Source organism: Schistocerca nitens, chromosome 7 (assembly GCF_023898315.1).
Source record: "Schistocerca nitens isolate TAMUIC-IGC-003100 chromosome 7, iqSchNite1.1, whole genome shotgun sequence".
NCBI classification, from domain to species: Eukaryota; Metazoa; Arthropoda; class Insecta; order Orthoptera; family Acrididae; genus Schistocerca; species Schistocerca nitens.
The window spans coordinates 283,504,462-283,518,952 of NC_064620.1; the positions used below are offsets into that span (position 1 = coordinate 283,504,462).

General features: G+C 40.3%; 1 protein-coding gene across 1 annotated transcript in view; it reads left to right on the plus strand.

Moving 5' to 3' along the window:
* LOC126194652 (muscle-specific protein 300 kDa) overlaps positions 1-14,491 on the plus strand; it is a 607,158-nt gene that overhangs the window by 343,870 nt on the left and 248,797 nt on the right. Inside the window, exons 64-66 of the mRNA XM_049932837.1 lie at positions 11,717-11,865; positions 13,908-14,085; positions 14,191-14,376. Coding sequence (XP_049788794.1) covers positions 11,717-11,865; positions 13,908-14,085; positions 14,191-14,376 — 513 coding nt within the window. The remainder of the gene's footprint in view (positions 1-11,716; positions 11,866-13,907; positions 14,086-14,190; positions 14,377-14,491) is intronic.

Consider the following 14,491-nt stretch of genomic DNA (forward strand, 5'->3'; position numbering starts at 1 on the left):
GAATCCCCCACAGAAGAACCACAAAAGTGCCCCACTTGTGACAGGATACTTTCCAGGACTGGACCAGACTATGAATGTGGCTCTCCAGCAGGGATACGACTTCCTCAAATCCTGCCCTGAAATGAGATCCATCCTTCATGAAATCCTCCCCACTCCACCAAGAGTGTCTTTCGGCCGTCCACCTAACCTTCGTAACCTGTTAGTTCATCCCTATGAAATCCCCAAACCACCTTCCCTACCCTCTGGCTCCTATCCTTGTAACCGCCCCCGGTGTAAAACCTGTCCCATGCACCCTCCCACCACCACCTACTCCAGTCCTGTAACCCAGAAGGTGTACACGATCAAAGGCAGAGCCACATGTGAAAGCACCCACGTGATTTACCAACTGACCTGCCTACACTGTGATGCATTCTATGTGGGAATGACCAGCAACAAACTGTCCATTCGCATGAATGGACACAGGCAGACAGTGTTTGTTGGTAATGAGGATCACCCTGTGGCTAAACATGCCTTGGTGCACGGCCAGCACATCTTGGCACAGTGTTACACCGTCCGGATTATCTGGATACTTCCCACCAACACCAACCTATCCGAACTCCGGAGATGGGAACTTGCTCTTCAATATATCCTCTCTTCCCGTTACCCACCAGGCCTCAATCTCCGCTAATTTCAAGTTGCCGCCACTCATACCTCACCTGTCATTCAACATCATCTTTGCTTCTTCACTTCCGCCTCGACTGACATCTCTGCCCAAACTCTTTGTCTTTAAATATGTCTGCTTGTGAGATGTCTGCTTGTGTCTGTATATGTGTGGATGGATATGTGTGTGTGTGCGAGTGTATACCCGTCCTTTTTTCCCCCTAAGGTAAGTCTTTCCGCTCCCGGGATTGGAATGACTCCTTACCCTCTCCCTTAAAACCCACATCCTTTCGTCTTTCCCTCTCCTTCCCTCTTTCCTGATGAGGCAACAGTTTGTTGCGAAAGCTTGAATTTTGTGTGTATGTTTGTGTTCGTTTGTGTGTCTGTCGACCTGCCAGCACTTTCATTTGGTAAGTCACATCATCTTTGTTATATATATATATATATATATAGAGAGAGAGAGAGAGAGAGAGAGAGAGAGAGAGAGAGAGAGAGAGGCCAATGTCAAAATACCCAGACTCATGAACAGGCGTCAACAAGAGGTTTGTGAACTTACACCACTTGTTGCCCGAATCGTCCGTTTCTGAGCCAAAAATATACTTTTGGAATGGGAAGAGTTATCCCAAAATATAATACCATAAGACATAAGCAAATGAAAATAAGCAAAGTGGACTAATTTTCGTGTTGAACAATCACTCTCTTCAGATACCTTTCGAATAGTAAAAATGGCAGCATTATGTCTTTGAACAAGATCCTGAACGTGGGCTTTCCACAACAATCTACTATCTGTATGAACACCTAGAAATTTGAACATATCCATTTCACTAATCATATGCCCATTCTGTGAAATTAAAACATCAGGTTTTGTTGAATGGTGTGTTAGAAACTGTAAAAACAGAGCCATAATGTGCTTTAGCATTAATTTATTTTCTAAAAGCCATGAACTTAGGTCATGAACTGCACTATTTGAAACCAAGCCAATGTTGCACACATCTTTTACTACCAAGCTAGTATCATCAGCAAACAGAAATATGTTAGAGTTACCCATTATTCTAGAGGGCATGCTGTTGTTGTTGTGGTCTTCAGTCCTGAGACTGGTTTGATGCAGCTTTCCATGCTACTCTATCCTGTGCAAGCTTCTTCATCTCCCAGTACCTACTGCAACCTACATCCTTCTGAATCTGCTTAGTGTACTCATCTCTTGGTCTCCCTCTACGATTTTTACCCTCCACACTGCCCTCCAATCCTAAATTGGTGATCCCTTGATGCCTCAGAACATGTCCTACCAACCAATCCCGTCTTCTGGTCAAGTTGTGCCACAAACTTCTCTTCTCCCCAATCCTATTCAATACTTCCTCATTACTTATGTGATCTACCCATCTAATCTTCAACATTCTTCTGTAGCACCACATTTCGAAAGCTTCTATTCTCTTCTTGTCCAAACTATTTATCGCCCATGCTTCACTTCCATACATGGCTACACTCCATACAAATACTTTCAGAAATGACTTCCTGACACTTAAATCTATACTCGATGTTAACAAATTTTTCTTCTTCAGAAATGCTTTCCTTGCCATTGCCAGTCTACATTTTATATCTTCTCTACTTCGACCCTCATCAGTTATTTTGCTCCCCAAATAGCAAAACTCCTTTACTACTTTAAGTGTCTCATTTCCTAATCCAATTCCCTCAGCATCACCCGACTTAATTTGACTACATTCCATTATCCTCGTTTTGCTTTTGTTGATGTTCATCTTATATCCTCCTTTCAAGACACTATCCATTCCATTCAACTGCACTTCCAAGTCCTTTGCTGTCTCTGACAGAATTACAATGTCATCGGCGAACCTCAAAGTTTTTATTTCTTCTCCATGGATTTTAATACCTACTCCGAATTTTTCTTTTGTTTCCTTTACTGCTTGCTCAATATACAGATTGAACAACATCGGGGAGAGGCTACAACCCTGTCTTACTCCCTTCCCAACCACTGCTTCCCTTTCATGTCCCTCGACTCTTATAACTGCCATCTGGTTTCTGTACAAATTGTAAATAGCCTTTCGCTCCGTTTTTTACCCCTGCCACCTTTAGAATTTGAAAGAGAGTATTCCAGTCAACATTGTCAAAAGCTTTCTCTAAGTCTACAAATGCTAGAAACGTAGGTTTGCCTTTCCTTAATCTTTCTTCTAAGATAAGTCGTAGGGTCAGTATTGCCTCACGTGTTCCAATATTTCTACAGAATCCAAACTGATCTTCCCCGAGGTTGGCTTCTACTAGTTTTTCCATTCGTCTGTAAGGAATTCGCGTTAGTATTTTGCAGCTGTGACTTATTAAACTGATAGTTCGGTAATTTTCACATCTGTCAACACCTGCTTTCTTTGGGATTGGAATTATTATATTCTTCTTGAAGTCTGAGGGTATTTCGCCTGTTTCATACATCTTGCTCACCAGATGGTAGAGTTTTGTCAGGACTGGCTCTCCCAAGGCCATCAGTAGTTCCAATGGAATGTTGTCTACTCCGGGGGCCTTGTTTCGACTCAGGTCTTTCAGTGCTCTGTCAAACTCTTCACGCAGTATCGTATCTCCCATTTCATCTTCATCTACATCCTCTTCCATTTCCATAATATTGTCCTCAAGTACATCGCCCTTGTATAGACCCTCTATATACTCCTTCCATCTTTCTGCTTTCCCTTCTTTGCTTAGAACTTGGTTTCCATCTGAGCTCTTGATATTCATACAAGTCATTCTCTTATCTCCAAAGGTCTCTTTAATTTTCCTGTAGGCAGTATCTATCTTACCCTTAGTGAGATAAGCTTCTACATCCTTACATTTGTCCTCTAGCCATCCCTGCTTAGCCATTTTGCACTTCCTGTTGATCTCATTTTTGAGACGTTTGTATTCCTTTTTGCCTGTTTCATTTACTGCATTTTTATATTTTCTCCTTTCATCAATTAAATTCAATATTTCTTCGGTTACCCAAGGATCTCTACTAGCCCTCGTCTTTTTACCTACTTGATCCTCTGTTGCCTTCACTACTTCATCCCTCAAAGCTACCCATTCTTCTTCTACTGTATTTCTTTCCCCCATTCCTGTCAATTCTTCCCTTATGCTCTCCCTGAAACTCTCTACAACCTCTGGTTCTTTCAGTTTATCCAGGTCCCATCTCCTTAAATTCCCACCTTTTTGCAGTTTCTTCAGTTTTAATCTACAGGTCATAACCAATAGATTGTGGTCAGAGTCCACATCTGCCCCTGGAAATGTCTTACAATTTAAAACCTGGTTCCTAAATCTCTGTCTTACCATTATATAATCTATCTGATACCTTTTAGTATCTCCAGGGTTCTTCCATGTATACAACCTTCTTTCATGATTCTTAAACCAAGTGTTAGCTATGATTATGTTGTGCTCTGTGCAAAATTCTACCAGGCGGCTTCCTCTTTCATTTCTTAGCCCCAATCCATATTCACCTACTATGTTTCCTTCTCTCCCTTTTCCTACACTCGAATTCCAGTCACCCATGACTATTAAATTTTCGTCTCCCTTCACTATCTGAATAATTTCTTTTATTTCATCATACATTTCTTCAATTTCTTCGTCATCTGCAGAGCTAGTTGGCATATAAACTTGTACTACTGTAGTAGGTGTGGGCTTCGTATCTATCTTGGTCACAATAATGCGTTCACTATGCTGTTTGTAATAGCTTACCCGCATTCCTATTTTCCTATTCATTATTAAACCTACTCCTGCATTACCCCTATTTGATTTTGTGTTTATAAGCCTGTAGTCACTTGACCAGAAGTCTTGTTCCTCCTGCCACCGAACTTCACTAATTCCCACTATATCTAACTTCAACCTATCCATTTCCCTTTTTAAATTTTCTAACCTACCTGCCCGATTAAGGGATCTGACATTCCACGCTCCGATCCGTAGAACGCCAGTTTTCTTTCTCCTGATAACGACATCCTCTTGAGTAGTCCCCGCCCGGAGATCCGAATGGGGGACTATTTTACCTCCGGAATATATCATTTATATAAATGAGGAACGGTATTGGCCCAACACTGATCCCTGGGGCAACCCCCACTTCACCATACCCCACTCAGACCCCACGTCACAGCCATTCTCAACACTGTGATTAATGACCTTTTGCTGTCTGTTGCTAAAGTAAGAGGTGAACCAATTGTGAGCTACTCTCCGTATTCTGTAACGGTCCAACCTCTGGAGCAATATTTTGTGATCAACAAAATCAAACGCCTTACTTAAATCAAAAAAATATGCCTATTGTTTGAAACCTTTTGTCTAACCCATCCAGCACCTCACAGAGAAAAGAGAATATGGCATTTTCAGTTGTTAAATGACATATAAAGCTGAACTGTACATTTGATAGCAAACCGTGTGATATAAAATGATCAATTATCCTCACATACACGGCCTTTTCAATAACTTTAGCAAACACTGATAGCACAGAAATAGGTCTAAAATTATCTACATTATCCCTTTCTCCCTTTTTATAAAGCCGCTTTACTGCTGAATACTTTAATCATTCAGGAAACTGACCATTCCTAAAGAAAAATTACAAATATGGCTAAATACCAGGGCTAACATGTGCAGCACAGTACTTTAATATTCTGCTAGGCACTCCATCATATCCATGAGAGCCCTTAGCATTCAGTGATTTAATTATTGACTCAATGTCCCCCTTGTCTGTATCACAGAGGAGTATTTCAGACATTAATCACGGAAAGGTATTTGCCAAGGAAATTATGAGATTCCTTGCAGAAACTAAGTTTATATTTAATTCACCAGCAATGCTCAGAAAATGATTGTTAAATATTGTACATATATCTGATTTATCAGTAACAGAAATATTTTTACTACGTACTGACTTTATATCGTTGACCTTGTGCTGCTGACCAGACACTTCCTTCACAACTGACCATATGGTTAATTTTATCCTGTGAGTTAGCTGTTCTATTTGCATACCACATACTCTTTGCCTTCCGAATAACATTTTTAAGCGCCTGACAATACTGTTTGTAATGGGTTACTGTAGCTTGATTGTGACTACTTCTAACATTTTGATATAATTCCCACTTTGTTCTACATGCTGTCCTTATCCCACTAGTCAGCCCTAGTACCCCATTTAGAACATTCTAATAGGAAGCAACTCTCAAGAGCATCAGAAATGTGTTAAGGAAAGCATTATATTTATCACCTATTTCATCGGCACTATAAACATCCTGTCACTCTTGTTCCTTGACAAGGTTTTAAAAAATTCTCTGTTGCTGTTGGATTAACTTTCCTACATAGTTTGTAATTATATGTGACATTTGTTTGAGTACAAAAGCCTTTTAGTGTTAAAATTTGTGGTCTGTGGTCTGAAAGGCCATTCACCCTTTTACTACACTCCTGGAAATTGAAATAAGAACACCGTGAATTCATTGTCCCAGGAAGGGGAAACTTTATTGACACATTCCTGGGGTCAGATACATCACATGATCACACTGACAGAACCACAGGCACATAGACACAGGCAACAGAGCATGCACAATGTCAGCACTAGTACAGTGTATATCCACCTTTCGCAGCAATGCAGGCTGCTATTCTCCCATGGAGATGATCGTAGAGATGCTGGATGTAGTCCTGTGGAACGGCTTGCCATGCCATTTCCACCTGGCGCCTCAGTTGGACCAGCGTTCGTGCTGGACGTGCAGACCGCGTGAGACGACGCTTCATCCAGTCCCAAACATGCTCAATGGGGGACAGATCCGGAGATCTTGCTGGCCAGGGTAGTTGACTTACACCTTCTAGAGCATGTTGGGTGGCACGGGATACATGTGGACGTGCATTGTCCTGTTGGAACAGCAAGTTCCCTTGCCGGTCTAGGAATGGTAGAACGATGGGTTCGATGATGGTTTGGATGTACCGTGCACTATTCAGTGTCCCCTCGACGATCACCAGTGGTGTACGGCCAGTGTAGGAGATCGCTCCCCACACCATGATGCCGGGTGTTGACCCTGTGTGCCTCGGTCGTATGCAGTTCTGATTGTGGCGCTCACCTGCATGGCGCCAAACACGCATACGACCATCATTGGCACCAAGGCAGAAGCGACTCTCATTGCTGAAGACGACACGTCTCCATTCGTCCCTCCATTCACACCTGTCGCGACACCACTGGAGGCGGGCTGCACGATGTTGGGGCGTGAGCGGAAGACGGCCTAACGGTGTGCGGGACCGTAGCCCAGCTTCATGGAGACGGTTGCGAATGGTCCTCGCCGATACCCCAGGAGCAACAGTGTCCCTAATTTGCTGGGAAGTGGCGGTGCGGTCCCCTACGGCACTGCGTAGGATCCTACGGTCTTGGCGTGCATCCGTGCGTCGCTGCGGTCCGGTCCCAGGTCGACAGGCACGTGCACCTTCCGCCGACCACTGGCGACAACATCGATGTACTGTGGAGACCTCACGCCCCACGTGTTGAGCAATTCGGCGGTACGTCCACCCGGCCTCCCGCATGCCCACTATACGCCCTCGCTCAAAGTCCGTCAACTGCACATACGGTTCACGTCCACGCTGTCGCGGCATGCTACCAGTGTTAAAGACTGCGATGGAGCTCCGTATGCCACGGCAAACTGGCTGACACTGACGGCGGCGGTGCACAAATGCTGCGCAGCTAGCGCCATTCGACGGCCAACACCGCGGTTCCTGGTGTGTCCGCTGTGCCGTGCGTGTGATCATTGCTTGTACAGCCCTCTCGCAGTGTCTGGAGCAAGTATGGTGGGTCTGACACACCGGTGTCAATGTGTTCTTTTTTCCATTTCCAGGAGTGTAACATAATGCATAATGTCCATCTAGTAATGAGGAATGAATCAAAATATTGTCTATGGCTGTGCTACTGTTCCCCTGCACCCTAGTTGGAAAAAACACCGTCTGCATCAGATCATATGAATTTAGGAGATCTACCAACATCCTTTTTCTTGCACCATCACATACAAAATTTATATTGAAGTCACCACACATAACTATTTTCTGGTACTTCCTACAAAGTGATTCAAGAACTGTCTCTAGCTTGAGAAGAAATGCTCTGAAGTCATAGTTAGGGGATCTGTAACCAACAACAATTAGAAGTTTAGTTCCACTAAATTCAACTGCTCGTTCCACTAAATTCAACTGCTCCTGCACAACATTCAAAAATCTGTTCAGTGCAGTGCTGGCATACGTATATGGACTCAAATGGAATATTGTTTTTTACGTACATGCAAAGAACTCCTTGAGAAACAGCCAGATAATTTGTATCCTAATAAAGGAAGCCTCTGAATTGTCAAGTTATTTAAGTGGTGCTCTGATATAACAATAATTTCAGAGTCAACATCTATAAGCAGTTCACTAACTTTATCTCTAATACCTCTTATATTTTGATGAAGTATGCTAATTCCGTCTCTACTTGGAAACATTACGTCCTCCAACGGTGAACCCTTAGTCAGAGGGACTTCCTTTAAGCAGGTATACCTATCAGCTGACTTAAATCTAAAAAAGCTGCAGCTCCAACACCAACTACTACAGGAATTTTTCCATGAGTGATCCCACCACTACCTACTACACTGTCACCTTTAAACTTTGCCAGCCTCCCCTTCCCATACCTATTGAGGTGCAGGCCATGCCTTGTGTAACCCGATCTACTGATAGACCCAACAGGCACCACTGAAATGTGACCCATGCCGTCTGCCATCAGTGCTCCCTCCAGCCCCATGTTAACGCATCTAACAGCCGCATTAACATGAGGCCGATCATGACGCTGAAACAGTTGCATGAAATGTACATTAGTGCCACCAGTTTGAATAGCTATCTTTACCAGGTCACCACCTACATCATATTCTCCGTCCCTATCAAGACTGTTCCCTGCTCTGTCCACTATTACTACCTGATCCTCCTTCGTGATATTCCTACATAACTCCCCTACGCTGTCAGTCACCTGAGCCAACCCTGCACTAGGCTTCACAATGCTGGTGACCTGGTACTCATTCCCCAACACTTCCTGCAACTGCTGGCCCACACCTCTACCATGCGAAGTACCTAACAGCAGAACCTCCTTCTTTCTGTTAGACTTTGCAACTGACTTAGGCCTCCTAACTGCTGAGGACTGCTGCATGTTCCCTACATCTACAGCTACAAGAGGCTCCTCTCCACTCAACTCTGACAGTAGGTCAAATCTATTGCATATATGCAAAGGATAACTGTGAATACCTCCTCCTCTTAGCTGCCTTCTTGCCAACTGCGAATTCCCATTCCCCACCACCCTTCACCCTCCTCAACCTATCTAGTTCCTCCTTTGTGCTTTGTAACTGCACCTGAAGGGCACAGATTTTATGCTCCTGCTCCTTTATCAACTTGCTTCTACTACACTACAGATTTTGTATTCCCAGGAGAGGATCTCACTAGAATGCCCACTGGCTTCCCCATTGCATTCACTCCAATGGAAATACTTTGGACAAATCTCACACTGTAACCCACTACTCACAAACCTACGACAGAGCCCACACTTCTCACTCATGGTAAAATTTTACAGTTACTGCAAAAACTATACATCTGTGTTACCTAATTTCAGTTACACTAGTAGAACTATTTATGGAACTAACAATAGCAGTCTCAAAATTCTCTGTCGACTAAGAAAGCAACTACTTGTATTAATACGACTACACCACAGCTAATACCAATATCAACAAAACTTCACAAAATTATTAGCTAATATCAAAAATTCAAGCGGCCACTGGAACACTCAACGAAGTTAAAATACTAAATGAAAATTAAATAAAATATTTCACTAGAAACAATAAGAAACATCAGCTGAAAACTTAAGCACAAAATTTGCTAAACAACTTCAACGCACAGAAAACTCTAAAACACACAGTGAGCAAATGTTTCCAAAACTTTATTAAATCATTATTTTGCCACAAACAGCACGAAACACCACTGAAAACTATTAAATTTGATAACTGTCTAACAGACATGCCATCTGGCATGAAGAATTGATTTTATATGACTATGTTGGAAAGTTGTTTGAATTCATGTGACATTTTCATCAGAAATATGTCTACAAACTTTCAGTACCATCTGCAACCGTTCCATCCATTCAGAAGGTCCATTTGGCATCTCAATGTGAAATGTCTTTGCATTCTAATCAGAGAATTACACTTTGCAAATTCGAGAACATTAAATGATTTCTGCTGCAGAGTAGCCATTTTGCAACATGTGAAGGTAACCAAGCAAATAAAAGACAACCAACATCTAGCGATAGAACCAGACAATAAGTTTGTTCCTTTATTCCTCCAGTAAACAAGCTGTGGCATAGCGATTGATAGTTCTGACAACATAATACTCTCCCTCCCTCCCTCCCTCTCTTCTCCCTCTTAAAAGGGAGCAGGAAACTAATTGAGAAAATGTTTAATTCCAACATCTTTTTCATTACTATTATGTAAAAAAGACAGTCCAGTTATTTCTGCTAATGAATATACATGTACATATTTTAGTAAAATCAATGTTATATTTTGCCCAATGGCAATTAACAAGTCTTATTTCCTTGCGTGATAACTTCTTCCAGTGAAAAAACAGTTAACAGTTACTATTGTTTAAGAAACAGATCAGCAGTGTCTGAGCAGTTTCATGAATCCCATCCTGTCAGCGTCTCTGGCCCAAATGACAGGCATAATAGCAGCTATTCCACAACATGTAATGGACAGACCTCAGTTGGCGTGGCACTAGTTTGCCTCACATGAAATAAATAGAAAATAAGCAACAACCAGAAGTAAACCTTTGTGAAAGAAAAATGAAATATATCAAATACTAGTCCTTTAAAACACAGTACTGTATCTGTCAACTTTACCATACAAATATAATGTGTAGCCAAATTGGATGTTACCTGTAACTACACCATTGGCAGGAGAATGAATGGTATCTAAAGTTTTGTGACACTATATAGTCCTTGTAATATTTTATTTAACTGTTTTTTAAAAACTTTCTTTACATTGTATGATTCAGCTCCTGTCCATTCAACAAATTATAAACATCAATTCCAGAAGCTTAATTTTTCATGCAATTTCTCCAAACCATTATCATATGTATCATTTTGCAATTACCATGCATTAATACTTTTATGCATGATCACTATCAGTATTTAGAGATGTGGCATTGATTCAGTGTCAAAATGTTTTCAACATAAAAATAAAAGAAACTCAGTTATTTATAGAGTGCTACAGATAGTCAGTAATTTCAGATTATGTGTTATACTCTGCTCATTTGCTCACTCTATTGATCACGTAAACACAAACATTCTCGCTGGGTTATGCTACTGCTTCAAAGGTGTTGTATTCTGTAAAACATAAAGTTTGTATCCCTATCTATTCTGACAAAATAATTCGATTGCTTGACAGATTAGTGTTTGAAAATGTGAGCTTTACCTTTTACTGGTCCACAAGCAGAGATTCTAAACTGCACAAGGCCTTTGTAATAATTTTTGTAAGTTTTGAACTGCTTTATAATAACATGCAACTATGACAGAGAGAACAATTTAGGATTTTTGTCCAGGTTCCAGATGAGTCCTGTTATTGTACTGCATAAAGTTGGAAGACATTATTAAGATTTAGAAAATTTGAGTGCATGGAATAGTATTATTGCTCCAGAGAGTAGTACATTGAGTGATTCTTGAGGAAGTTCATTTGTTGAAATACACTAAGACACAAAAAACAGCAATTAGTTCAACTTTTTATTCTGAAGTTGGACTAGCCCATCAATACCATTTGTAAAACATTGTGAAATATCATTCCCTGGCACCATCTTCTCTTGCTAAAATTGGCACCCACCTTAAAGCTTTCTGTGCTGACTACGACAAAGACATCGAGTTCCTCTTGTAATTACAGGCTTAATTAATGTCGGCCTCTTACTTAATCACTGTGATTTTGATCAAGCTACTAATAGAAAGTAAAAACAGAAATAAGGGCTTAAAATTTTGCATTTAGTGTTATTTTTTCTATCATGTTAAATAATTCAGTTATATATACTCATTTTATAGCTTCTATCTCTTTATTTATAGATTCTCGAAAGCGAAATGGAGGAAGGCCAACAGAAATTGGAGAAAGCTCTGGAACAAGGAAATGCTGCCTGTGAAGGTGCTGATTCTGAAGACAAAGAAGTTATTGAGGAAGAAGTAGCTCTCCTACAGGAGGAATTTGACACATATGTGTAAGTTGGTTATTTATGAATAACAATCTGTAAAGTACTGTGCTGTCACTTTGCTCAATATTGTTGTTCTTTAAAATAATTTTTATGTTTATTATTTTGCTGGAAATAGTTAAAGACCAATAAGAATATCAGTATGCTGTGTTTCAAGGTGGTGTGCAACAGCGTTTTTAGCAGCAGTGGGAGTAACACAAATTGTTCAAATAAACAACACATTTTATTCATTTCAGTATGTTAGCTTCTGCTGGAGCTGTAACAGCTCTGTCAGCCAGTTGTCTTTAGAATTCCTATAGTGTGTTACAGTTTTCAAAACTCATAGGGATAAGACTTGGAAATTGGCAATTAGATACTTTTTTATGGGTAAAGTGACAAACATGTTAGTGGCAGAATCTCAGAGGTGACTGTAAATTGAGAAAGTAGAAGACCACCAAAATTTTTCAGAAATGAAGATTATTATATATGAGAGATGAATGTAGGTGTCCCTCAGTTTGTGAACGCAGCTACTTCATTGTCTTAAAGGGATACATTTATGCTTATACATTATTTTTGAGTGAAGCACTGTTGATAAATTCTTGGGATGTAAATTGCATTTGAGTTGAGCATTGTATTTTATGTGTGGACAGTTGAGATGCATCTTGACAAATTGGTGAATAAATTTCTGTTACAGCCTGCTATTAAGTATACAAGGTTGGAAAAAATCAGCAAGTCTGCCTGCATTAATAAGCAACAATTTGCTGTGGTGTCCAAAGAGATAAGGAAAAAGTCCATAGTTCAGTACTAAATTCAAAGCCCCATTGGAATCAGACATAACCTGATCCAGATGTTCTGCCCTTTCTCCTTGACAGTTTTGATCTTTAGCTGTCTCCAGGAAATATGATTGAATTTACACTGATAAAAAATAATATGAAGTCATTAACTTGTTTCTGCAAATAATAGTGACATTCCATAGACTGTGCATACTGCCTTAGGGAAATACGCTGACTGTCTCACTTTTTTCAACACCACAAAAAAAAAAAAAAAAAAAAAAAAAAAAAAAAAAAAATGTATTTCAGTTTCAGGTCACACAAGTACTATCATAACTGACACTGTATTATTACCAAGTTATCATCAGATGATCTGTACAAAAAAAAAAAAAGAAAGTGATTTGTATGAAAAGAAAGCAAGTGGGGATAGTAAAATACTGGCGAACTAAATTACAACCAAACTAACTTATGTACACAACCATATATATTTGAATATGTTACACAGTAACTCACCAATTGAAGAGGCACGTAGAGAATGTAAACATATCTGCATTGTGGTTGGGTTGTTGAAACAGAAGGCTACAGTTGGCTACACAGTAAAATAAAGTTGGTAACTCTTAAATCACAGATATACAATCAAGAATACTCATAATGTGAAATTGTTTGTAATGGAATGCTTTCCGTAACCGAAAACTAGTGACAAATTACTGAACTAATGGTGTAGGGCAGCTAGATGTGCTCTAGTAGCAGGACTGACAATTCCCACCTGCAGATGCGATCGACAAAGTAGTAAACTAATATCTGGTGGTCATAAGCATGCACTGAACACTATAAAAGAACTGATAAATTAAGCTACTATTAAACATGCTAATATTAAACATGTGTTGGATGGTAGGAAAAAAACGAAAAGAGAGAGAGATGATAACAGACAGAAAATACTTTTTAAAAGGCTTTGTTACAACTTGTTGACCGAGCGAGGTGGTGCAGTGATTAGCACACTGGACTTGCATTTGGAATGGCAATGGTTCAATCCCGCATCTGACCCTCCTGATTTAGGTTTTCCATGATTTCCCTAAATCGCTCCAGGCAAATGCCAGGTTGGTTCCTTTGGAAGGGCATGGCCAACTTCCTTACCCACCCTTCCCTAATCCAATGACCTCGCTGTTTGGTCTCTTCCCCCAAACAACCCAACCCAACAACTTGTTGCGATACCACTTCTGTGACATGAGGCTTAAATATACAATCAAAAAACATGACATTGTTATTACTTGAATGTCTAATATGTACTGTAATTTGCTCTAGGGAGTCTCTCAATCAAGTTAAAGGCCTCCTTGAAGTGGGAATCGTCAAGTGGACAGAGTATGAGGACCAGTATCAGGAAGCATCTGACTGGTTGACACAGACTGAACAGTTAGTCCAGACATTTAATAAATTACAGGATAGCCTTGAAGAGAAGAAAAATGTCCTTGAACAGTTCCAGGTAAGTAGAGTTGTTTCCTAATGTTAATGTATAATATAGGCAAACAGACCACTTCAGTCAGTATTGTGTTTTACTTTGCTCTCATTGAAAAATGTGTTTCTTCAGGTCCATCTTCAGACCCTATTTGATTGGCAAAAGGAACTGGATCGACTGAACATGAAGGCTCAGATGCTGTTGGAAACATGTGCAGACACAAGAATAAGCAACGCTGTTACCCAGATGACAACAAAGTATAATGCTTTATTATCGCTGGCAAAAGAAATCATGCGAAGACTTGAGCTGCATTATCAGGTATAGTTTTCATTATTCCCTTTTTTGTATCGGAAGAAGAGGATATTTATTTGTTTGAATGCAAACATGATAATCAGTTAATTACCATAATATGATGATCATACAATGACATACT